The sequence below is a fragment of the Ciconia boyciana genome, chromosome 3, assembly GCF_034638445.1.
Source record: "Ciconia boyciana chromosome 3, ASM3463844v1, whole genome shotgun sequence".
In the NCBI taxonomy this organism is placed as follows: Eukaryota; Metazoa; Chordata; class Aves; order Ciconiiformes; family Ciconiidae; genus Ciconia; species Ciconia boyciana.
Genome location: NC_132936.1, coordinates 5,159,001 through 5,185,597, shown reverse-complemented (window position 1 = coordinate 5,185,597; position 26,597 = coordinate 5,159,001). Strand labels below are relative to the sequence as shown.

The following is a 26,597-nucleotide window of genomic DNA, read 5'->3' as shown; positions in this document are numbered from 1 at the left end:
ATGCACTCACCTCCTAGAGAACAGCCTGCCATCATGCTCTGGAAACTGGTTGAAAATGTCAAGTATGAAGATATCTATGAGGTGAGTATATAATATGCATATGAGTAAGAGAGTATATGTATATTTAAATATACATCTAGCATATAGATACAGGCATGACTATATAATACATATATAGCTCTACATATACATATAGGCAGATATAGAGATGCATACACCAACACACACAAGTATAGAGACGGGAAACCAAGAGTAAATGCTTAAATGCTTATTTATTTGCATATTTGTATTCAGCATGCCAAGTCCTAAACTTTTTTTTTTTTTCATGGAAAAGCTGTTTGATGCGATTTAAAAACATCAAAGAAATGATCTGGGGGTTGGAATGAGGCAACTTAAAGGCAAGAGTTTGATTGTTTAGACCTCGAATTAAATATAATTCGATTAAATATGGACAAATGTCGAGGGGGAAAAAAAGCTGAAAATAGAAGAGAAACACAATCTGGTATTCAGAGACTGGATACATTTCTTTCTTTTCTTTCTTTCTTTTATTTTTTATTTTGCAATTCCAAGCTCAGCTCAACCTGAATTTGGATTTTTTTTTTTCTTTTTCTTGTTTTCACAATCGGATACGTTTTTTAGGACTTTTTATACCTGTATACCAATAGATAAGATGTGAATGTATACATATACTCGCATTAATTAAGCGGCATATACATTCTTGCACGTATGTGAGTACACACACCCGAATGGATACATTCAAAGGCAGCTCCGCATAGTCCGCGGACACGAAAAGTTGTGTGCTTTATTCAGACCTCCTCGTTATTTTCAAGGTCAAAAAGCAGACCAAGGGAAAAAAAATATATCTATATATCACAGCATAAACACCGCGAAACCTTTCTTAATTTTGCACGGTTTCCTGAGCCGGATCTTTCCCAAACGGGCTCCGCGAATGCATTTCTTGTAAGTGAAGCAGCGTGCTGGCTTTGATCCGAAACGGGGAAAAGATGTGTAAGGAAAGGCGCTTGGTTTGTCGCTCTGCAAAATTATATTTGAATTCATTTTTTTAATTTTTATTTTCTTTTAATTTGGAGCAGGCATTTGCACGGCGATCGCGGCGGGGGCGGGGAGAGGGGGGGGAGATTTTTAGAAGGGCGCAATCTGCCAGCTCCAACGCGGGGGCTGAGCCGCGGGGAGGCGGCCGGGCAGGGGCTGGGTACCGGGCAGGGGCTGAGTACCGGGCAGGGGCCGGGCAGCGGCCAGCGGCCGGGCAGGGGCTGGGTACCGGGCAGGGGCCGGGCAGGGGCTGGGCAGGGGCTGGGCAGGGGCTGGGTAGCGGGCAGGGGCCAGGCAGGGGCCGGGCAGGGGCTGGGTAGCGGGCAGGGGTCGGGTACCGGGCCGGGGCCGGGGTGGCCGGGAGCGCGTCCCGGGGAAGCGCCGTCGGGGCCGCGCCGGTCCCAGCCCCGTCGCGCAGCCCGCAGCCCTCCCCTCCGGGAGCGCGTTCGCACTTACAGCGGGGAAACTCCCGAGAAAAGCGGAGAAAGAAGCAGAGGGAGGGTAGAGCTCCGGCTTTTCACGGCCGGAGAAAGGACGGGATGGAGGGAAGCGGGGAGGGGATCCGCCGGCCGCACGGGAGAAATGTCTCCGCTCCCAAAAGCTGCCGTCAGGCTAATTATCAACTGGCAAACCCCAGCATGTGCAGAATGAGCACAGCCCGGCGTGTGTGTGGGGGGGTGTGTGTCTGTGTGTCCCGCCGGTGATCCCCAGCCCGCTGAGCCCTCGCTCTTTTCCCTCCCCGTCCCCAGGCACAGCCCGGCCATTGTCTCTGCCCGCAGCAGCAGGCGACAAACCATCTCCCCTCCCTGGCCAGCGAGGTCGGGGAATGTCGGGGATTTGGTGGTTGTTTTTTTTTTTTTTTCCCCACCCTCCTTTTGAAGGGGATTTTTAAGCCGCTGTGCATTTTACGAACACTCGTGTTTCTAGATTGCTGTGGGAGAGAAGCGGAGTTGGGGGAGCGGTTGGGTGGGATTTGGCTGCGGGCAGGGTATACCCTGACTTGGGGGTGCGCTCCGAGTCATTTTGTAACGTATAGCCTTAAAAAAAAAAAATAAAAAAAATTTTTTTAAGAGCTGAAGCCCTCTAGATTTCTCTTAAAAAAAAAAAAAAGAAGTGTTTCTCTCTCTTCTTTCCGATTTATAATTAAAAACAAGATGGTAGGGGCGTCTCAGCCACTTAAACTGAATCTGTTCTTAAAACAAAAGTGTGTGTGTGTGTGTGTGCGTGCGGGGGGGCTGCTCTGGGAAGTGTGAGTCTATTTAGGAAGGAACGTAAGTTGAACTTTAACAGAAATGGCAGACAGTCCAGTTGAACGGGTTCCTGCAACATCAAAAAGGTTTTATATCGCCCCTGGCTTTGCCTCGAAACTATAAATTTACTATCCTTTAAAATTCACTGCATACATTTTACATTTGGGTGAATATCGGGATATATATATGTACTTTTTTTTTTTTTTCATATCGGGCGGGAGGAACAGTATTGGAAAAAAAGTGGAGCCCAACTTAACGCAGATTCAAGTTTTTATTTGGCTATTGCGAATAAATGCGATCTGTAACATGCACCAGAAAAGCTGAATCTCCGCTGTAAATAGACATATATTATAGCGACTGCACATTTCTTCTTCCGTTTCTTTAAAAAAAAAAAAAAAAAGGGTTAGAAAAGCCTCTTTTTCCTCGTTATTTGTTTCAAGCAAACAAACAAACAAACAAACAAAAGCTACAAGAACAAAAGCACCAAAGGCAATCAATTCCTCGTATTAGGAATGTATAATTAAATGTTAAAAAAAAAAAAAGGAAAATATGTTTTTTTCTTCTTCTTCGCCTCCAGCATTGCTTCATCTCACTTCCTTGCTCCAGCTCAGCAGTGTCTACTTTCCGCATCTTCCTCCGCCCGAGTTAATTGAAGTTATGCCTCTTCCTTGCTAAACTTTTTCCCCCCTCTCCCTCTCCCCAAACTCTGCCTCTGCCAGCCCCCCTCGTCTGATTACATCTAGTAATTCTCCACTGAATGAACGTCATTTACAATAGTAGGGGAGCTCTCGAGCTGGCTGCCAGCTTCACGCTCCATTTGGTCCTGCATTCTCCCTTTAAAGTAGTCGTGTAATATTAATAGTCATGAATATCAATTATTATGAGGCGGTGTAGAGAAGGAAAGGGAGGAAGGGGTAGCGGAGCAGTCTGAGCCTAGCCTTGGGTTGAGGAGGATTGTATTTGGGAGCTCAAAGGGGGGAAAAAAAAAAAAAAAAAGGAAAAAAAAAACAGAGAGGGAGGGGTAAATCATATATGTAGATAGAGGTTTCCAGGCTCGGTTTTGGGGGCATTGGTCTTTTTTTTTTTTTTTTTTTTTTTTTTTTTTTTTTTTTTTTGATGGATAGACTTCGAAATATCTCAAGCTGTTCTCCTGTGTCCAACACGTCCCTTTGCAGATCTCCTTGATATTTTTCCCTCCAATTATTAGTATTATCACCATTATTTTATTTTTAGCTATTACAAGACTTTATTTCCAGATGTTAGTCCACACCTATTCCGCCATGGTGAGTTTGGATCCATGTTGTACTAGAATTGCATGTTCTCTCTCTCTCTCTCGATCTGTTGTCTCTCTCTCTCCCTCTCTCTCTCTTTTTAAACGCCTTTGGCTTGGTAATTTAGCACAATAATTGGAGGAGGCTTGCAGCTGCTTCTCCTTTTTTGCATTGTGTGTTCTCGATTTGAGCTAGGGGAGTTTGGGGGGGAGAGCAGGGGAAAAAATAAACTTTTTTTCCTTCTTTTTTTTTTTTTTTTTTTTTTAAACCATGTGTGCCATTGCTTGTGGGGGTTTGAGCTCCACTTTGTGGAATAGATATTTTGCTTGTTTACTTTAGCCTCGCAGCTTCAGCGCGATGGAGTTGGACAAAACTCCTCTCCCACCTTTTCTCTGAAGCCTCCACACATTCCCCCCCCCCCCCACGTCCCCCCACACACCCCAAAGACTTTTCATTACAATTAACCCCCACCCCATTCTCCGGACTATAATATTGGAAAAGGAGACAAAAGACACTGGAAGTTGCTGCAGAAATCACAGCGACTGGATTTGTTCAATACCGATGTTTCATTTTTACTTTATTTGATTTTTTAATTTTTATTTTTTTTTACGGGTGGACTCTCTTTATACAAAGAGTCCCCGTGATTTTTGTTTTGGGTTTTTTTTTCGAGTCCTTTCTGGGACAACTTCTTACCTCGGAGACCTCCGAGAAGTGCAACTTTCCTTTTGGTCTTTTCCACGTGAAGATGGGTTGGTGATTTTGAGTTTCAGGTCTTCAGCAGAGGGAATAAACAGATGTTTGGAAACTTTAGGCAGGACAAGGGGTGGGTTGTTTGGAGACATGGGTGGTTCGGGGGTTCTTTTTTTAAATTATTATTATTTTTTAACCTTTGGGTTTATTTGGGGGGGCTGCTGGAGGGGGAATCGCATTACTGGACTGAAGTCACAGATCATACAGGCATATGAAGCACCAGTCCTACATTTTTAATTATGACATTTAGCATTTCTCCTACACACACACCACACCCCCCCCTTCGCCCTTCTTGGTAGTTATTGGGAATAGACACGATCTGGGTGAGAAAGGCTGGAACATTTCTAATCGGCGGCGGGGGAGGGGGGCACAGCTGAACCCTAGTTGACGACCGTTTACGTTTTTATTTTATTTTATTTTATTTATTTTGGGGTGGGTTTGTGCTCCTTTTACTTTTTTTTTTCCCTAAAAGGTCCTCTTTTTTTGTTGTTTGTATTCCATTCCGCTTGTAGGACCGGCATGATGGAGTGCCCAGCCACAGTTCCAGGCTGTCCCAGCTGGGATCCGTCTCCCAGGGACCCTACTCCAGCGCTCCTCCGCTCTCTCACACCCCATCCTCGGATTTCCAGCCGCCTTATTTCCCACCCCCCTACCAGCCTCTTCCTTACCACCAAAGCCAGGACCCTTACTCCCATGTCAATGACCCCTACTCCCTAAACCCCTTGCATCAACCCCAGCAGCACCCCTGGGGACAGAGGCAGAGGCAAGAGGTGGGATCAGAAACCGGGTCACTGCTGCCACAGCCTCGGGCCGCCCTGCCCCAGCTCTCGGGACTGGACCCCAGGCGGGACTACCACTCAGTAAGGAGGCCAGATGTCCTTCTGCACTCAGCTCACCATGGCCTTGACTCCGGCATGGGGGACAGCCTTTCTCTGCATGGCATCGGACACCCAGGGATGGAGGAGGTCCAGGTAAGGCACCGCGTTTCTTTCTCCTGGGCAATGCTTCCAGGCTGGACCCCCCCATCCCTCGGCTAAAAATGATCGGTGAGGGGTTTACAGCGATATTGGTGTGGGTTACCATCCTTCTGCTGCACTGGGATTACAATTGTGATACTCCCCCTCGCTCTCTTTTTTTTTTTTTAAAGAGAATTTATTTCATCGCTGTCACGCACAGGCTCTGCTTTGTAAACCCTCCCCTACATGGCAAGCCAGCAGCGTGCAGGGGGAAGGCAGACATACTGCTCTAAATATTCCACGTGTTTCAAAAGCTGCCAGAGTTTAAACCTGGCTTTTCAAATTCCAGTTATTTCCCATGCAATCTCAGCTTCTTCCTCCCCCCCCCCCAACCAACCAATTTCCTGCAGTTCAGGGATTTTGATGAAACTGTCAAATTACTACATTTTTCATCCGGGAGGGAGGGAAAATATAAACAAAACCCAAACCAAAAGCAATAACCGGTGATCAGGAACAAGCCACCCCCCCTCTTTTTTTTTTAAAGTATAGTTGGTAGGGTAGCACTGATTTTAAATAGTTTGATTCCCTCGTTTGGGTAACAAAGGAGTTTCACCGGGCTGAAAGCACGGTATTTCCCAGCCTTGTCCCATCCCACGCGAAACTCATCATCACGTGTTATTTCCTAAAAACAGAAAGGCCCTTAACAGCTTCGGTGCTGGGGTGGTTTGCACCTTGCTGGAGTAGGGCATGGCCAACTGGTGGGGACCCCCGAGCCCGAGGCTGGAGCCTCCAGGGTCCAGGTCCTGTATTAGGCTTTACTAGGCGGGATTTGGGGCTTCCCCTCCCTTCTTTTTTTTCCCTCAAATTTATGTATCATATATCTCATATATATATATTTAGAACTTGGGATAAATAAAGATATGGGCCACTGGATGGGATACGGACTTCGAAGTTACAGAAAGGGACAAAGAAAGGAGAAAAGAGGAGGCTGAGAAGGAAAAAAAATAGCCGTGAAAAAGGATCCTGCTGAACATCATCGGAATCAGTGGCAGAGAAGCAGAGGGGCTGTGTTGCATTGGCTGGAGGCTTGTCTTAGGGCTTCATGGGAAAATCACCGAGCTTTGCTGGGGCGAGTTGCTTTAGAAATAGGAAGATTTTTCTGGTTGGATTTGCTCCTGCCTCCGAGCTCAGTGGCCGTCGGGTCGCTGGTTTCTGCGGGTTTCCAAGCTGGTTTTGAGACCTGGGGGCAGCCCCTGACCCCCACGGGCGCGATGCGTACGTCTCGTCTCGCATTCCTGGCTCAGACAAACTGGCTTGCAGGTCAAGGCGAGTTTTACCTCTGTGAATGCAGAAAGGGGCTCGCTCTCCTTCCTTCTCTCTATAGCCGATAGACGTTAAGTACTGTTTGTGCTTTGGTATTTACACTTTCCCCAAAGAAAAGCCGATAATCGTTGCGCTCTTGTGAGAGAGAAAGAGAGAGAAGAGAGAAGGAAAGGGAAAGAGATGAAAAAGAGATAAGAACAAGGAAAACGTAAAAGGGAGAAAGAGCGAAAGGAGAGAGAAAGAAAAAGAAGAAAAGATAGAGGAAGAGAGAAAGAAGAAAGGGAAAGGAGGAAAAAAGAGAAGGGAGAGAGAAAGAAGGAAAGAAGGAAAGAGAGAGAATGAGAGAACGGGAGAACAAGAGAGAGAGAAAGAGGAAGACAGAAAGAGAGAGAGAAAGAGAAGAAAGATATTAAAGAAAGAGAGAAGAAAGAAAGAAAGAAGGAAAGAAAGAAGGAAAAGTCCTGCTCAGCTTAAATAAAGCAGCTTTCCCTCCCTTTTCCATTAAAACATCCCTTCTGCGGGCAGGGCACAGCACTCGCGGAAAGAGCCTCCCCCGACGGCTCCGAGCGCAGCGGTTGCGCCCCGCGGCCACCCGCGACCCGCTCGCCCGGGCGGGCCGGGACCGGGGCCGGGACCGGGACCGGGACCGGGACCGGGGCCGGGGCCGGGGCCGGGGCCTGGGATGGGGCTGGGGCCGGGCCGGGGCAGATGAGGCTGTGGGCCAGCAGGGCTGGGGTGCCTGTTTTGGGGTGCTGAGGCCGCGGGAAATGAAACAGGCCCTTTATTTGTAAAAGTTTGGTCCCAGGCTGGGGGAGGAGGGGGGGAGGGAGAGGAGGGTATCCCAAGGAGAGACACGTGAAGGAAGAAGTGTCCAACTGCAAGTTAGCACAGGCAAGAGGGAAAGCAGCACAGTATTCGCTTCTACCGTTCAGCATTTTCTATTCTTGTCCCCCCGCTAGTGACAGACGAAGTTGGGCAGTTTTCCACCCTGATTTTTAATAAGGATTTATCCTAGATTCAAGGAATCCGTTCTAGCCACAGGGATTCCTATTCGGGCGACATACACTTACCATCCACGAACACTAGAGAGAATTTCCAGGAAGGGTCTCAAATAGTTGGGATTTTTTTTTCTTTTTTAGTAGTCGAAAAAGTTGAACCGATATCTAGGTATATAGTTGGATAAAGATGTGTCTCTGCTTTAGCTTATGCATGTCTGATCAAATGCGTGCCATGAGAATGGGTTGGGCTGACAAGGGAGAAAGAGACAGAGGAAGAGAGTGCGTGACAGAAAGAAACAGTGGTTATTTTATAAACCCCAAATCCAGGCCATGTGTGAGCCGTTGTCCAGGGGTAGAATTAAGTGATTGTAACACGATAGCGCTCTGTTATTGTAAACAGGACGTATTGTATTGCTATTGCTGCCCTTTTCGAGAGGAATTTTCAATCTGCGATTTACAGCCCTCAGACAGGGAAGCCAAGACCTACTTATTGAAAACAAATTTGCATCATCTAATAGGGACTCTGAAAAACACCACTGCAATCCCAGTTTTTTGGTTGGTGTTTTGTTGTTGTTTTTTTTTTTTTTCCGCAGCTAGGAAAAAGTAGGGTTTTACTAGTAAAAGATACAATAAAGAAAACACACAGGGAAAAATCCAGGTTCTTTAGACTCTTTAAAGGAAAACAAAAAGATCAGTTTTTAGGGTTTTCTCTCAGTTGTGTCCATAGCTGTTGAACAAGGTGAATATATATGGTATACAGGAAGCTCCATGCTATCAGATTATTGGAGGAGGGGAGGGAGGGGAATCTTCCTCTCTAGATTTTCTAAGTATATCTGGAAACTCATCACCTTTCCCCTCCCTGCACACACACCTCCACTCCTCCTCCTCCTCCTCCTCCTCCTCCCTCACACTGCCGTCCCCGCTCCTACGTGCTAGCTAGAGACACGGAAAGTTAAGTTGCACCAAAACACCCAAGTCTCTTATAAAGTAACCCCTGGTATCACTTTTAACTAAAGAAGTCTAGTAATTAAAAGTCTGAGTTGTTTTTCCACGTTTCCGCATGCAGTCCTAATTAAATCTTTACGATCCTCTCTGTGACTATTAACTGCCAGCATGCTGAGCGAATATCCTGTACAAAAACCCAGCAGGAGGGCGTAATTAGATAGAAAATCAGACAGGAGTCTTCTCATTAACTACAACAACTAACCCACGTTGCTGATGGAGCGAGCGGAGTGCACGCACGCACATAAAGCGTGTGCTCAGCCAGCGACTCCAGAGATAAGGTGAGATAAGGAGGGAAAATAAAAAAGAAAGGGAAAGATGGCGTTTCATATTTACCTCCAGTTCTGTGCCGTCGAGGTGCACCACCAGGCACCCCAGCAGGCCGCAGGATTTGCTCATCATCCCTCTTTGGGAGCTGCTCAGGGAAAGGAGGGAAGACTTTGTAATTTTATTTTGTGCCCTTTAGGTATGTAGCCTATTGATTATGAGAGAGAGACACAGCCATGCACAAACACATAACATAAGGAACTACTCTGTGTGTGTGTGTGTGCGCCCTCGTTTGAGTGGGGATTCAAGGAAAATAAAAGGAAAGATCTCATAGAAAATATTGTTCCGTCACATTTTTGGGAGATGTAATTTTCTCCTAAATCATATTCCGTCTTGAGCGTCTCTGCTCAGTAGAGAGACAGACGGAGATAAGGGCTGGATCCGGAGAAGCTCAGCCTCTCGGTGTAGTCAAGATAAAGTTAAAATAATAGGGAAGAAAGTCATTGCTGTGCTGTAAAGATGTTTTCCTTATCAGGGAAAAAAACGTGACAACTCCCCAAATATACAATAACCCGGAAAAACCCAAACCCTAAATAATAAGAAGAAAAATAAAATAATAAACCCAAGAAATTCACAGGTCCTCCCTTTCTCTGAAACCCAGAATTTACCCTAAAAAGGAACCCGTCGTAATTCTGCAATAAATTGCTCTTATGACACCTCTTCTCTTCGGGAGACGATTTTGCTGTGCCGACCGCAGGTTCAGGGGTAATTTTGGGGTTTGTTTGTTTTTTGTACATCCCACTTTCGTGTTGAGAAATGAACCCCAGCATTTACTCTGTCCTCTGTGCCCGGCTTTGTTCTCTTCCCCGCTGAAGAAGTTCATGCCATAATAACAGGTGTGCTCCTAAGCGGGCTGAAAAGAAAGGGAAAAAAAGGGGGAAAAAAAGGCTTTGAAAAGGAGATCGGGAGACTTTTTCTAAGCCATCAATTTAACAGTTCATACTTTTGATAATGTCTATTCCCCCTCCTCGTCCCCACTAATTCAGGACATGGAAGTAACCTCGGGAGCTGTAAATCTCTTTCTGCTTGTACCCTATATGATGTGGGCGTTGCGCTGCACTCCGAATTGCTCAGGCTTTAATTAAAAGTCCATAATGTAAACTATTATATATAAAAAGTAAATGGCCCTTGAATTATTAAGATGTAGCAGGGTTAAACAAACAAACAAAACAAAAAAAAAAAGAAAAAAAAGAGGAGGGAGGGGGAGGAAAGGGGAGGGAGAATTTAAGTTGTCCTTAATCGTGTTCATTTATGTCATGCAATAGATCTTGCAGATGTTGCCAAATTGCCAGATTTTCAAAGGAAGAAATATAAAGCTTTATCGAATGCAAAGAAGTCTATGTGATATCTATGTTTTATAAGATAACAAAACCGGTATTGCACCCCATATGCTTCACACCTCTTTTTTTATTAGAAGACTATATAATTTGTAAGAATTTCATTTCCTTGTCGATTTGGGGGAATAATAATAACAATAATAATAATAAAAAAAATCCCTCCTCCCCTAGTGAATTAATATAAATGGAAATAACAGAAACTCCAGTTCGGAATGACATGATTTATGTACGCGATTCTTTAATATCCAGTCAATTTGAATAGTGATGTTTTTATATCCACAGTCAGTTGAAGATGCCAATAACAGCGGTATGAACTTATTGGACCAGTCTGTCATTAAAAAAGGTATGGATTATTCCAACAAGCTAGACAAACTTTTACTGTGTAGCAATATCTTCATGATATATTTTTACTTTGGGGCAATTAATTTATCCGGGAAGCAGGCATGCATGGCAGCAAGATGAAGAGTTGATTGGAGCGGCAGATAGAGTGAAGGGAAAAGGAGAGAGATGTGAAAGGAAAAGTTGATATCCCCCCTCCCCCGTGCTTCAAAGGCTTTAATTACACCAATGCTCTCAAATGGAGCACCCCATGCTCAAACGCAGTTTCCACGGGCCCCCTCCTCTTTTTCCCCCCATAGCCCTCGATGGGGACCCCTTGGCTTTTAATGGGGGAAGGGGGTTGATTCTCTTTGGGGCTTAAATGCGTTTCCCAGGCGAATCGAACGTGAAGGAGAGAAAAACAAATGCCTATGGAAAGGCAGCCCCGACCTCCTTCCCCCCTTCCTCCAAGAATCCCCCCTTCCCCATGCCCATTTTTTAAATCTTTCTACATATGCGCACATGATTTAGTGTAACTGCGGAATCACCCCATACTGTTAAAGGGAATGTGATATTAACAAATGTTTGCAGTCTCTTGTACAGCTGTAAGCAAAATAATTAACTAATTAAACTAATTAAATGTAATTACAATAACTCATTTCGGGCGTATTGCAGCTGCTTAATTTTTTTACATTTCTCTGACAGTCACTCGAAGATGCTTGGCAATTAGTGTTGTGTTATGCTGCTAGACATTAAACAGATCACACTCTGCAAATGTAGGGAAAGCTATCTTTAATTATCTAAGGAGTTTCTATTTCTAGATTCAATTTTAAGTACCAGAGATGAGGCTTAGAAACGCTGTCCCTTATGCTTACTATCAACAGCACTTATCTCCAGGACCTTATTATTTGTCAAATGCGCACAAATGCTTTAATAGAGATGATCTTCTAGAATGTAAAGCAAAATAACAGGAAGGGTGTTTATTTAAAATGTGTTCAAGACAGCATGAGGTCCTTCCGTGTATTTATTGTTTTTTAATTTAAATCCTCATGTACAGTCTCTCTCTCTCTCTCTCACACATGCGATCAAGTCCTAGTTATTTGAGGGAGGACAGATGAAAACTTGAAGACCATTTGGCAGCTTCATTTACGACCACCGGTTGAAAAGTCGAAGGTGTTTTTGAGAAACAGAAAATTATTTACCTTTAAAAAAAAAAAAAAAGAAAAGTTGTTTCTCCTGTTTTAGTTCAGTTTGAATGTTTAGTAGGTTTCGTGCTCGGGGTCTGTGACCTGATGGCTTCTGGTTGTATTTTTCTCTTTTTTTCCTCACTCTCCTCCCCTCCCCACCCCCGCTTGACACCTCATACACGATGGTTCCTCTTGGGTGTATTTGATTAATTGGTGCTTGATTCGTGGTCGAGAGACTTCTTTCTACCGTAGGTCCTTGCTCGCATTTTCCTTTCGCAATCTGTTTTTTCGCAGAACACTCTTCTGTTGCTCACCCAGTCCAAAATACTCTTTTACCCCCCCCCCCCCGTCTGTATCTCTCCCTCCTTCAGATGACGAGGACCGCAGAGGCATTTCATGTGCATGCTGAGTGGCACAGTTAGCGAGTAGCACTACAACGTGAATGTTAATAATTACATGTATTAGGTATAGATTTAGGTGTGCTTACCGTATATGGGCATTGCAACGGCCCCAGGTCGAGCAGCTGCCGCACGCACGGTCCCACGTAGGTGGGATTACATCTGCCTGTTTGCAGCCATCAGAAGAGATATACTCTGAGTTTATCCATGATGAACAGGATACATATGCACTTTGGAAATGAGGTCACTAAAAAGATCCTGAGATTCATCTGCAGCCGTTTTAAAGTCACTGTAGCAGCATTTTCTTCCTTAGAAGTAACGCTGAGCTCCAAGAAACTTTCCAGCAGAAAGGAATATTGTGAGCTCAGTTTCTTTTTGCCCAGAGTTTCCTGGGTGCGGAGGAAGAGAAATAGGTAATAAATAGTAGGTCACATTGGTGGCAGACAATATTTAATCAGGACGAGAGAAGGAGCAACACAGAGAGGGTTCAGGATCAATTTTGCTTTGTTCCCTGCAGTTTGTAGCTGTAAGGATGTACTCTGAAGTAAGAATAAGTTATTTAAACTCTGTAAGTCGTTATTGCAGGCGGATGGCATAGATAGACAGACAGATAGGTATCGACTGATTTTTGTGCAGTGGAGCACTCCCCGTGATACATATTTGCTAGGCGAGGATTGGAGGGAGTCTACTTCACCAAAACCTACTTTAGTGCCTAAAATGCTTTAATTACAATGTACTGGAAAAAGTGGATTGAAGTCTAAACTTAATTATATCATCCAGACTGTAAGTGTCTGTTTCTTTATGGTCTTTCAGGCCTGCAGAGGGAATTATCTATCTATGCAAAAGGATTGCCAAAAATATTAAGGAAATTATATAGGGATTCATACACGGCTATTGATTTATCTCACTTATCGATCCCGCGCAATAGATTACATATACACAGTCTCTTGTTATGTTTGCTATCTGAGCTTACTTGACATTTCTGAAGTAATTTAGTTAAGAGGAAATGAGTTGTTCCCAGTAGAGAGAGCAAACGAGTGGAGTGAAGGTAGCCAGCGTGATAAATGGCTCTTTCATTTGGAGATCTCCAGAGCTCGTTTAAGGCTAATTTTCTGTATTAGCCCCCTTTGAGCTATTAATGCAATAGGCAGGGACCGTGGCCCCTCGTCTCTTAGCTGCCCCATTAGAGCGAGCATTAAGCTACCAAGCCTGAACTCTGCTGTGGTGGTGGTGGTGGCGGTGAAATAATGAAAGGTGCTTTTAAAACTCTCCTAATCTAAAGTGGCAGAGGGTGGTTAATACGATTTGAAGGGGGCTGGTCAATGAACAATCAATAAACTAATAATGAGAAGGATGCGGTACATTAACAGTCTAAAAATCCAACGAGACATTAAAAAATCATCGTTAACTCCTGGTTCCATTAAGATTTGGGTGGTGGAAGTGGGAGGGAGGGAGCCAGATAAATCATCAAGATGATAATAATCACCAAGAGCGTTAATACCAGATTTAACTCGGCTTTAAGAGCTTACAGGCTGCACGTTTTGAGGCCTTTCCCTCGATTTCTGCTGAAATGAAGGGAATAAAGTGTCAGGAAAAATATTCCTGACACAAAATCCCGTGTGTCAGGAATAAAGGATCGGGTCCCCTTGTCAACTGCTCATCTGAAATTTGCTTGGCACCATCTATGGTGAAAGAAGTTGTCCTCTCGCAAAACCTTGCATGGCCCGAGTCCCAAGTTAATTTTTTGTGACTCTGGGGCACAGTCAGTGACCTTAAAATTATCCTGATGTATTTATTTACTTTCAGCTGTTTCTGACGATCGTCTGCACACTCACATCTGATTTAGCACGAAAGGCCATTTTAACCCTGACACCTTAATTCATTGTCTCTTTGAAAACACGCTCTATTGTTCATACTATTTTAAAGAAACGTATGAAAGGAGGCGTCTTAACACTTTGTTTTAACTCTTAATAATACAGCATAAGATTCCTCCCCACCTCTTCTTGAAGACGGTAAATGATTAACTGAAAATCACTCTGGCCTCAGCTTTTCAGGTGATAGATCTGGGAATCGGAGATGTTGCTCCGCTGCCACTCAGTTTCGTGCTTTTTCCTGGATTACCCATTGAACCTTATGATCCCCTTTAATTGAATGCAAAACAATTTCGAGGGAATACATTTCTCTTTGAAATGTATTCCCGGTTTTCAGGGGAAAGGGACTGCGGTGGAGGAGAGGGAGGGGGGAAGAGGAGGAGACGAGAGGGTTAGGAGGGAAGGGAACATGAACGCACACTTTCTGTATTTGTTCATTAAAATTAAAATAAGAACCGGGTCTTTTAGTGGCAATGGCTAAGACGTTGTCCCCAGGCTTTCTAGGTTTGGCTACTAAGTCAGGCCAAATCATCATTCACAACAAAGTCCTGTTATAATGGACAAAGAACCTCTTACTCATTTCAGGCAGATGAAAAGATGTGAAGGCAGTTTGATAGCTGATTAACAATAAGTTTGTCCATGACGTTTGTTAGTAATAAATATAAGAAATATTTCCTTTGATTAATTAACTGATCGACTATCATATTATTCACCAGGGTTATTGCAACGATATCCATAGCTTAGAGCCTCGTTACCCAGCCATTTTCAAGACATAATTCTACCAATTTGTTTATTTTTAGTGTTGCTGAAATGCCCTTTTATTTCCATTTCCTCTCGTCCCTGGGCATTTGTGCGCCTTTTCACGCCTTTGTGGAGAGCACCCCAACAGAGAACCACCACCACCACGGAAAAAAAAAAAAACAACCAAAACCTAAGACTTAATGTATGCACAGAAAATTGTAAACATGTAAAGAACTGAAAGCTTCACGCTGAGTTTCGCCATGCTCCATTTCCCCACCATTTCCTGCTGTCGTTTTAAAGCGATCTCACTCATCTAGAGATCCCGTTTGCAGGAACAGTATGCTTATAATTACTAACAAATCAAGCGGCTACTGTTGCTCTCCCGGTTTATTGATAAGCTGAAGAGAAATGGAAGGGGGAGAAATGACAAAGAAGCTGGAAGTAACCCCAGGAGGAGAAAGAAAGAAAGAAAGAAAGAAAGAGAGAAAGAAAGAAAGAAAGAGAGAAAGACAGAACGAAAGGGGTAGAAAAGGGGAAAGAAGTAGAGAAAACAGAGAGAAAGAGAGGGAGAGAGAAATAAAGAAAGAGGGAAGGCAGAGATTTTGGAAGGGGGAATTATGCATTTGTGAATGCTCACATACACACAGCAAATAGAGTTTGGGAGTGAAAGAAAATGGAATAGTTTCTGCTGGGGATAACAAGAACTAAATGAGATAAAGTTAAAGCAGAAGTGGAGGGGACGTTGTGTATATCCGTGTGTGTTAGTCTGTATTATTTCAGCGGTTATGGCAATCCCTAACCAACTGGGAAAGTTGACATCGACTAAAAATATACTGTGCCTTCCAGTTTGTTTACATACACGCAGGGATTTGACACATGCAGCTGCACACACGGACGTGTATATCTCTTTACCCACTAAAACCTCCACGTTATATTATCTCTGGTAATGCTTGGGCTATATCTGGAAAGCTATAGCCATGATAGACATATAGATATGATATAGATAGAGATAATTCATTCCATGGCAAACACTTTTTTGAGGCAGCATTAGGTAATTTACAGAAGATATAGAGTCTAGATAGAATACATCTCTCTGGAGCTATGAAATTGCAATAGATATGCTTACACCGCCTGGTACGCCTCTAAAATGGGTTTAGAGTTATTAGACTCCAACTGATGGGTATGTTCATACCGTCCTTTTCGGGGAGGCACTGGTAGGAACAAAAGCTGAGGAGCTCAGCATAGCTGGGAAGGGAGCCAGCCTGCTTCCCAAAAGCATTTTGCAAGGAAAAAAAAAAAAGACTGAGCACGTGAAAATCCATATTTCAAAGGTTAACTAATGTAATGAGTGCTCCAAAAGGCCAAAGCGAGTTGGGTGAGGTACACTTAAACATTGCACAGGTCCCTCTCTCTTTAGTGAGTTTGGACTAAGATCAGATGTTTGTGGAATTGCTGCCTCTTGTTTAATTTCTCAGTTCACTGGACAGTGACCTGATAAACTGGTCACTAAATATAGCCACTGTAAAGGTGTACTCGAACCACTGAGCCCATGTATCTGTCCGAAGAAGAAAATGCCAGTCATGAAAATCTGTCTGGTAGCACTGCTTTAATATTTTTTTTAAAAAAACTTTTTCTTGACGCTTCACTCGAATGACATTGCAGAACATCGTGCATTAAATAAGTGATGTATCTATGTATAATGAGAGAGAAGAGAGAGAGACACTTTTTTTTTTGTCTGCCAGTACTACCTCTGATAGCCCAAACAAGTCCCTTCCTATAGAATCAATGGCAAAAACCCCCTATTAATAGCAACGAAAGCAGGAGCGGGCCTCTAACTCTTTTATAACTGTTTCTGTGCCGTTCTCAAACTATTTGAAACCGCCTTTATGAGCTGCATAAAGTGCTTAACTAAAAATAATAGAGAAATAGGAATCCATTTCACTTTCCGATTCCCTGGAGTAAAGCCACTCAAAATAATTTGTTTATACTGGAGACTATATACAAGGCATATGAAGCGATATGTATATCTAAAATCGACATGCCTTTTGGTTTTTAGCTGTTATAGAGCTTTTATTGTGGGGGTCTGGTCTGGCAGTAGGAAATGATCTGTAATAAAAACAGTGAAACACGGTTGTGTCTATTCCATACACTGAGGTTATAAAATTGGCAATTGCCCAGTAGTTAGCACTTGGTAATATATTAGGATACCCGATCTTATTGTTTAGCAGCTCCAGACGACTTAAATATCCCCTCAACCCTAATGGTTTGATTCTCCAGATATGTTGCAAATAAACAGGGTTTTTATGACTTAACTGACATGTATTATAACTACCTAAATAGCTGGCATATGTGCATAATAGAACCCTATTATTTGCCGAATTGGTTTTGCAATTGATTGAGTGGAAATGGGAGGCTGTGAAGTAGTATCTGCTCGACGAGGGTGTGTAATCAATTAGTCTTCTCCTCTGAAACATGCCCGGACTCTACCACCAGCAACCCCCCAATTTCGGGGTATATTTTCTATAAGGAAACTCGTGTTGCCGCGATTCCAAGAGGAAGCAGCAGTAGCAGCTGTCAGCTCTTATTAACTCCTGCATAAAACATACCTTAAGTACGGTTTGTTATCAATTACTTGCAGAAATGAAACAACTGGGAAAATGCAGCGAGGCTCCCTATAAATTAAAGTGATTGGTTGATTGATTAGAGCACCTGCTGTAAATCATACCGGTTACACACGATTATGAGGGAGCTCTTTAAGTTCATTTGTAAACAAAATTCATGTCACGGGGGAATTGCTCTCATTTTTAGTTTAGCCAATTTTTGTTGTTGTTGTTGTTTATTTCTGAGTGTGTCTGGTTGCTATTATAGGAATTTGTTCGTTATAATCCCCTTGGTTACTCTTAAAATAACCTCACTAGTTTCTCAGAGAAAAGAAACATTTCGTTTTCTCGTGGATAGAATAACATGTTTTGATTTTGTTTAGTTTAGCTTTATTGTTCTGGTTTGATTTTTTTTCCCCCATAACTTCCTTTAAATATGTGTTACGGTAACTAGATCAGCTTCATTTAGGGGCAGGAGAGTTCCTACTACTTCATGGACAACACAATATGATCAAGGTGGTGAATGCCATGGTTAGACCAGATTTTTTTTTTTTTTCTGGTATTCATTTTTCTGAAGGAAAAGACTCATTTTATTTCATAAACCAGACTTAATAAAAACACAAAGCAATAACAGAGCTGTCTTCTGGTTGCTGTATCCTCCAGCCTTGATACTTATTTAAGACAGCAATTCCCTTCGTGTAGTGAATTTATTCCTGGCTCAGCTTAGCAGTAATGGAAACATTAGCAAAAGAAGTAAATTTTCCTTTTTTTTTCCCCTCCAGAAAGGCGCTGTCCGTTGTACAAAAGGCATCGGGGGGCTCTGGGTGAGACACAGGCTCAAACCCGAAAGTTGCCAGGTGCTTGCCAATATGTATTTTATTTCCCAATGATCAAACCCTGCATAGAGGCTGTACTGCACCACCCTTCTCTCCATCCATCATTCATGGAGCAGTTTCCTAGAGGTTGGGGGAGCAGCACCCTTTAGGTTGCTGGAGGTAGCCAGAGATTCAAAATTCCCTTTCATTTTGCTGTTCTGTGCATGTCAGAGAGACTGTGGTTACCCTGTACTCCTTCGTGGCATGATGGTTTTTCTCTCCCCTCTTCCCTTTTTCTTTCTCCAGTTCCGGTTCCTCCAAAATCTGTTACTTCTTTGATGATGAATAAAGATGGCTTCCTGGGTGGAATTTCAGTCAATACCGGAGAGGTGTTTTGCTCTGTACCTGGCCGCTTGTCTTTGCTTAGTTCAACTTCAAAGTATAAAGTAACTGTGGGAGAAGTTCAAAGACGCCTTTCTCCTCCAGAGTGTCTGAATGCATCCCTTCTAGGAGGAGTACTTAGAAGGTAAGAGGCTGGAGTGAGTGCATGAACATGTCCATGTGTGGGCATCCATCCATGCACCAGAAATATTTGGTCAACAGTAAAGATGATTGCAAATATGCATTGATCTTATTGTCATAGCATGTGTGTGTAACGTTCAGGGTAAGGTGAAAAATACACTCTATTCAGACATTGAGATGAATGCATGAAGACTAGAGAAAGATTTGGCCTTGTACATTTTCTATCAAAGCATCCCAAAATGAAGGAACTGAGACAAGTTTTTTCACTCTTGTACATGCACACATTTTCTATCTTTTCTCCTTCTCACACTTCTCTCTTAGCAAATGGACAAAACAAAATGCCATGATGGGCATGTTGCAGTTAGATGTTGCAGGATGAACTGGATGTATTTCAGGACCTGATGTATTTCTAGGGATTTCCTAGATAAATCCATGTGGCTTCCTCCTTATGGCAATAACGATAAGGCAATTAACATGGTGTCACACAAGACGTTATTGAAATTGGCAGGGGATTAATAGGCAACCTGTAAGGTAGGTAAGTACCCGACTAAAGAAAAGCCATCAACAGATAGCTTTGAAAGTCAGAAACTTAGTGCTTCATCTAGAGAAGGTTGCTAGAGGGATTACTCACAGTTGGGCTTGAAGCCTTTGCTGTTTAACTTTTGTGCAAATCACCCACTAATGTCCTGGTGGATTTTGCTAAAGACCTCAAAATAGTTGGCATTATTGAGACTGAGGAAAAAGAGGAGCGACAGATAACCTGGAGGCTTGGTTGCCACTCCATCATATCAAGCGAGAGATCTTGCATTTAGGTACCAACAAGAATTTAAGCTCTGAGGTCATCAGCTGGAAAGACTAACAGGAGAAAGGCCTTTATCTTCTTGACAGTGACTGAAGGACTGTAAATTGTCAGTATGTCTTGTCTGTAAGAAAGGTGAGCTAAGGCTCTATCTCCGGTCAGAACAGGGAAGAAGTCCTGGCATGGTATGAGGTGTCAGTTCACGCAAGCCAATGGAAAGCTGAGAGGGGATAAGACTTCATTTTCTACATATGAGGTATACGCCAGACTGGAAGATAAAGCATAACTTCAAGACAGAAACAAATTCAATGAATTTGGCCCTGAATACATTTCAGATCATGTTTAAAAGTTGCTAATCTTAAAGGAGGAACTATCTTGCCAACTTCTGTAGCAGCAATTGGGAAACGTTGACTCTAAGGTGTTTTAAAATGAAGTTGTTGTTTGGGGTTTGGTTTTTTTCCATGCAAAAAATTCTGTCATGATGTCAGGGGCTCCAGCTCTGTGTCTGGAGTGGAGGGGGAAAGTCCTGCTACATGCAGTCAGTCACCCAAAAATACATGTGAGAATTAAGGTCTCCTAAAATAGATGCTGTTCCACGTGAATGTCTGTAATCAATGTTCAGCTGTGATCCTTGCCAGTGAGAGCAGCAGAGATTTTTACTTACAGATGCTAACCTGTCTGCTCATTCTGTACAACTACAAATGGAGCAGGGAGAACATCTGAGAGATGCACTGTAGAAAATGTAATTATCAAGGTAAAGAAACATCATTATTGAACTTCAGTGGATTTCTGGAGGTGGCCCAAGCCATAACTATTGGCTGTTGCTGACTTCAGTTCCTATCTTGAATCTAAATTTTAGACAAGCTTTTGGTTCAGAGCAGATGAAATATAGAAAGCTGCTCTCTTGCAATTCTGCCATCTAGCCCTATTTACTGTGATATAAAATAGTGGGAAGCCAGTCTGGCTTCTCTGTCGTTTCTGGTTTCCTTTCGCTAAGCGTGACTGCTAATTCTTAAACAAATTTTAAGTGAGAACTAAGAGGTATTTGGGATAGACTCTGATCTTAGGTGCCAAATCTCTCCCTGATTTAGCAGGTGGCAAGATTTCATCCCTGGGGGTTTACATATGTATAGGCGTCCGAACAATAGCTCTGTATTTCCCACCTATAGCTCACTCATCCTTTTATTGTCCTTATCAGTAACCTCCGACAGATATTCAAATCTTCCTTCAGGCAATCAGTTCCCTCTATATAACGCACCCTGCCTTCGGGTGAGCTCTTCCTCTCAGCATCGCCTTTCCTCACAAGAACACACTCACACACACGCACGAAATGGTTTAATAAATAATTTCTTCCTTTTCTATTTATCCAGAGGCACACACATTTTCCCTTCGAGCCTTTCAGATTCCACCCCCCCCCCCCCCCCCCCCCCGTTCTTCTTCCCATTCTGGCTCTTTCCTGGAATAACTGAGGATCTAATTCTCTTCCTCTACCTTTCTGCCCATCTCCTCACTCCATCTTAATACGAGTTAGTGTCATGCAGTAGTAACTCATTTGCTCTCTAGATCAGAACCCTGTCCATTAATTATTGCTAGCTGGCATTATTTGATTTCCCTGGGGAAAATAGGGAGAAAAGGGGGTTCGTCCCCACTCCCGCCCCTAGGAGAAATTAAGCAAATTTCAGCAAACCCGAGCAGAAATCAACACCCCCAAAGTCCTTAACATCGAGTGAAAACCCTCCCAGGCTCCCCTGACTGCACAGACTAAACGTTTCTTCCAGGAACACTGCGGGGTTAATCACGATGTTAATTTCTTTGCAATTCTAGAGCCAAATCGAAAAACGGGGGGAGATCTTTGCGAGAAAGGCTAGAAAAAATCGGTTTGAATTTACCAGCCGGCAGGCGTAAGGCCGCAAATGTCACTTTACTCACCTCCCTGGTGGAAGGTAAGCCGAGGGTCGCAGCTCCCTTCACACCCCTGCCTGCTCTGAACTCCTGTCTGACATTTTACGAACCAAAAAAAAAAAAACAACACCAAAAAAACCCCCCAACCCAATCACCTTTCGGGATCAGGTGGGAAAAACTTGCAGAGGTGAAATTCAGGGCGGGTTAGGATGACCACCGGCACGGTTAAGGATCCCGTTCCCACAAATGAAGGCTGGAGGGTCATTGATCCCTCTTGATGGCAAGAATGAGGTTGTGTGTGTGTGTGTATGTGTGTGTGTATATGTGTGTGTATGTGTGTGAGTCTACAGGGCAGTCCCATTCCTCATTGCTATTAATTTCCAGCCTGTGCTCTCTGACTCCACGTCTGCTCCATCCTCCCGCTAATTCGCTCCTCCCGAGCTTATTTATGGCCACTACAGGACGCTCAGTGAGGACAAATAATCCAGATTTTTTTTTTTTTTTTAAGAAATCAGAGCAATTGAAGAGTCGGAGAGCGCGGTTTACCTTAAGGTGGCTAGAACCGAACAAAGAGACAAGCTATTCCTGAGGAAGGAGAGAGGGAAGGGGAGACTGAAGTTTCACCTCATTTCAAGTCAACTAATGTCATTTTGGTGTTCGGCGTGTTTCTTTGATTTATTGTTATTGTATTGAAAAGTAAAATTTAGAGCCACTAATATGTTTAGGATACGTGCGAGTTTTTGCTAAGAGAAGTTGGACCTTCTCCAAAAAACATAACCGGAATAGTATGGATGCAATTATGAATTATATGTATCTGCATTACACATACACACCGAGAGGTTTATAAATAATCCACTTATCTCTTCTGCATATAAGCATGCATAAACATTTGTGCTAGATATTAACTTTTCAACTCTTTTGATTGAGTTATGTGAGCGATAAGACCTTACCGCATGCAGAGCTGAAGACAGGCTCGCAAAAAGACGGGGGTTGATAGCAACGAGCTCCTCCTGGTACCCGCATATAGGTTATGCCGGTAGGTTACGGATATAGGGGCGTGCTATAGGAGACGTGAAGCATTTCGGGTGTGACAACTGCTCTTTAACACCGGGGTTAGGACAGCTTCACCCCCGCTGCGTGTGTGAAAACCCGTGCACCCTACTCACAACAAAATCAGCCCCTCCCCGAAGCTGGCTTGAGGTTCAAAAGCTTGTGTAGTGATGCTAAAATCTATGTCAAGTGTGTAGTACATTACCCTCCTCTCTCCTGATTTCCTTACAAATCAACAGTTTACCTTGACAGAGAGCTCCCTCCTTTTGGAAGACGCTGCACCTGCTAGAGATTTATCTTTTTTTTTTTTTTTTTTTTTCCCTGCCACCAGCCAGGCTTTAGCCTTGCTGCTTATTGCATCGCCCCGAGCAGAAACGCTGCGGCAGCCCCGGCCAGGGTTACCCAGCGGTGCCCGGGGGGACGCTGCCCGGCGCGGGGTGACGGTGGCGGGGACTCCCCGGGCTCCGCCGGGTGCCCTCGCCTTCATTAAGGGGTTTGGTGCTTAGCGAGAAGCCTTGGAAAGCCGAAGATGACGTTGGAAACCAACTCCTGATCGTTAAAAATAATGTGGTCCTGGAGTTATTAGACATATCTGGTTTGCGCGTTGGAAATCTTCCCCCTGGTCCCTCAGGCGGTGCTTTAAAGGGTTTAATGCTTTATTCTAGAGGGGCTGAGCTATAATCTGGTGGAATCCCCCTAGAGTCGGAGGGTTTTTTTTTTCCCCTCCTCCTTTTCTCCTTTCTTCAGCTACTGTCTTCTTCTTGTGGCATAAAGTACATCAGTAGGAGTTGGATGACACGAACCTCTGGAGGCAAGAAACCTGAAACCAGGCAGGCAGGAAAAGTGACAATTAGAATTAGAGTTAGAATAATTATTATTTTTCACAGAAAAGGTTGCCATTAGTTGCTATCCTTCCACCGGGCAGGGAGGAGTTCGTGTTGCAAGATGGTCAGTTAAGAAAGCAGATTAATCATTTCCATCGGACGAAATGCAGTTATCTCCATCATTTTACAGATGTGGCGATAATCGTGATAACGATGCAAGTGCTAGGGGGGTGTGTGTGTGTAAAAACAAGTGTGTATATAATGGCCCACAAGGAATTGACATTAATATTAACACTATGTCCACATCTGTAAAATTTTGGACAGTGTTCTGGTGTATTGAAGCAGGAATGGTTTCTTTGCTTTAAGGGAAGTTTGGATCTATCTGTCTTTCGGGATTTAAGTTTCCCCTTGGGTTTTTTTGGCCCAGTTCATTTGAAAGTGTCTGTGCGTGCGTGTGTGTGTGTGTGTGTATGTTACGTGTGTGTGTATGTATATGTGTGTGTACTTTTCCCACAGTTCTGCACAATCAGCTGTATGGGCACGTACCGTCACAAACGCGTTGTAGCAAAGACAAATCTCATCAGCTGCAAATCTGTCCCATCAACTTGCTTCTGCCCCCAAAATAGGGCTTGTGGAGGGAAAACATATACCTGGAGCCTGTCCCTAAGGTGTAGGGGATGTTAGAAGGTTTCTAAACACGGCCCGAAAGAGCTGGTCTCTCCCAGAGGGAGCGGTGGGCAGCAGCCCGGTGCCGCCCGGTGCCCGGGCGGGTCGGAGCCAGCCCAGCCTGGGGCCGGCGGTGCCCGGAGGTGTTAATGCCCCCTCTCATTCCCTCCAGGTGAGGCCGTTCATTTAGCTCGGGATTTTGGGTACATCTGCGAAACGGAGTTCCCAGCCAAAGCTGTTTCTGAGTACCTGAACAGACAGCACACGGACCCCAGCGACCTCCACTCCAGGAAAAACATGCTGCTTGCTACAAAGTGAGTGCGAAGTTGACTCCCACCCCCTCCCCTTTTGCCCTCCCCCGAGAAAATCCTCCCTCTCCTTAAACTCTTCCTCTGAGCTCGTTTTGAAAGCAGGCGGAGTTTCCAGTCCCCAAATTCTACCGGCCCTGCGGGGAGGAAGGATGCTCGTATCGTCCTATGGGCAGCGTAGACCCTATAGCTTCTGCGTCCCTCTGCAGTGGGGTTTCTGCCACCTATAGAGGATGTAAGCGACTGTCCCCTAGCTACTGTACATCGTTTCCAAGCCAATCCCTATGGAAAGGGGACCAAACATCTATATTTTGCTTCCGCAGCATTGTCTGTCTGTCCCTCCTGCTGCTCACGCACACCTGTTTGCTACCAAATTGTAATGTCTTTTCCATAAGATTTAATAAAAAAGAAAAGAAAAAAATAACCAAGAAAAAAACCCCCACCACCATGTACTGCTAATCATCCTCGGTTTTGTCCCCCAACCCATCTCTCTCCCTTGGGACTTTCTCAGTGGATGTGCTGTATCGGATGATTTACACTTGGCTGTGCCTCTCAGGCTACTAACTGGGTGCTTCATAGTTTGCTCGGGTCCTCGGCGGTGGGTGCTGTGTGTCTCCACACATCTCTGTCTATCCAGCAAAAAAAAACAAAGAAAGAAAAAGAAAGAAAAATACCAGCCCAAACAGCTCTCATTTATTTCATGCTCTGGGACGTGACTTGCCTCCAATGACAGTGTAATTTAAAGAAATATATGGAGGGTTGAAAAATCATTTGCTCAAATTTGTCCAGATGTTTTTTAGACGTGATTGGAATTTGATTGCCCTTTTCCGCAGGGTCAGAAGATATTAATGTCCCAGAACTTTAATTGCTCACAGACCCTGCTTTGCTCTTTGAAGATGTAAAATGTTGGACTCATTACTGTTTGTTCTCCAAATTCAAAGTTTCCTCTCTTGCACTTTCTTAATGGATAATACACATAGACGTAGACCTTTATCTTTCCCCACCCTCTGAAACCTTTAACCCACCAGGAATTTCAGAGAATTTCAGAGAATGAGAGCCGAACACCTTTTTTAAGTGTTTCTTTTTTTCTTTCTTTCTTTTTTTCTATCTCTCTCTTTTTTTTTTTTTTTCCCCCTGGCCTTTTTTCCTCCAGTCCCTGGGTAGGCATCTGTCTCAAAGAAACTATTCCTTTGGGAACCCCACCAGGCCCCAGGGTTTCTGCTTTGCCTGGGCACCTGTTGGCTTGAAGGCCTTTTGGACCAGAGCAATGCAAAAGAAAGTGTGTGGGTGAATTCATTATAAAAATAAAATTGATTTTTCAAAGGCGTGGGCAAATAAACAAAAGCCAGATGTCAACTCTGATGTATTAATTAGGATGCCACCCCCCAAAATAAAATAGGAAACGCTAGCTTTGCTCCTCATACAATGAATAAGCCAGCATGGAGTCCCAAAGTCCTGATCTTTCTCGACAAGGTGGCCCAGGCTGAGCAGTCTCAGAGGAGGCTCCATTTTGGCCCTTCCTTGCACCATATCCCTGTGCCACCCAGTAGCTCTCAGTGCATGGTTGTGCTTTCCTCCAGGAACAGCATTGGTGGGAAGTGCTTTGAGCCAGGGTCAGGGTTCCAGGAAGCCGGGTGGTTGGCAGACCCATGGCACATCTCCCTTTCAGCCTGGTTATTTCTAGAGCCACCAAGCAGGGCTGGGTTTTCACAGTGCTTCAGAAGCATTCTTGAGGCTGCCGGAGAGATTTCTATCTCTAGACCTGGTGTTATCCTGCAATTGCAGAAACTTCTCTCCTGAAGAACATCATCCTGAGCAGGGAGCTGCTGGCTTGCCATGGCCAGTCCCCAAGCACTGTTGGGGGAAAGGAAGGTGTCAAAAAGGTCCTAATCCTGGGTCTTGGGATCAGCTTTGGCCTGAACCTGCCCCTTCCTTCAACCTTGGTTGTCCCGGAGAAGTGCAGGATGAGCCTAACCACTGCTTTTCTCTTTCTCTCTTCCTCTCTTTGCCTTTCTCTCTTCCATGCAGGCAACTTTGTAAAGAATTTACAGATCTCTTGGCCCAGGACAGGACGCCCATTGGAAACAGCCGGCCCACCCCTATTTTGGAACCGGGCATTCAGAGCTGCTTGACTCACTTCAGCCTCATCACTCACGGCTTTGGGGCCCCCGCTATCTGCGCTGCCCTCACGGCCCTTCAAAACTACCTGACTGAAGCTCTCAAAGGCATGGACAAGATGTTCTTGAACAACAACACTGCTAACAGGCACACATCTGGCGAAGGACCAGGTAGTAAAACTGGAGACAAGGAAGAGAAACACAGAAAATGA

At 44.1% G+C, this 26,597-nt stretch overlaps 1 protein-coding gene across 2 annotated transcripts; it reads left to right on the top strand.

Annotated features, from left to right (window-relative positions):
* TFAP2B (transcription factor AP-2 beta) lies at window positions 1-26,597 on the top strand. Of its 2 annotated transcripts, XM_072857761.1 has the most exons (8): window positions 1-81; window positions 3,560-3,586; window positions 4,837-5,295; window positions 10,550-10,610; window positions 18,504-18,723; window positions 21,343-21,461; window positions 24,133-24,274; window positions 26,297-26,597. In XM_072857761.1, the coding sequence occupies exons 1-8, from the start codon at window positions 1-3 to the stop codon at window positions 26,595-26,597; spliced, it is 1,410 nt and encodes a 469-aa protein (XP_072713862.1). The 2 variants fall into 2 exon arrangements, with proteins under 2 accessions (XP_072713862.1, XP_072713863.1); XM_072857762.1 differs by lacking the exon at window positions 3,560-3,586.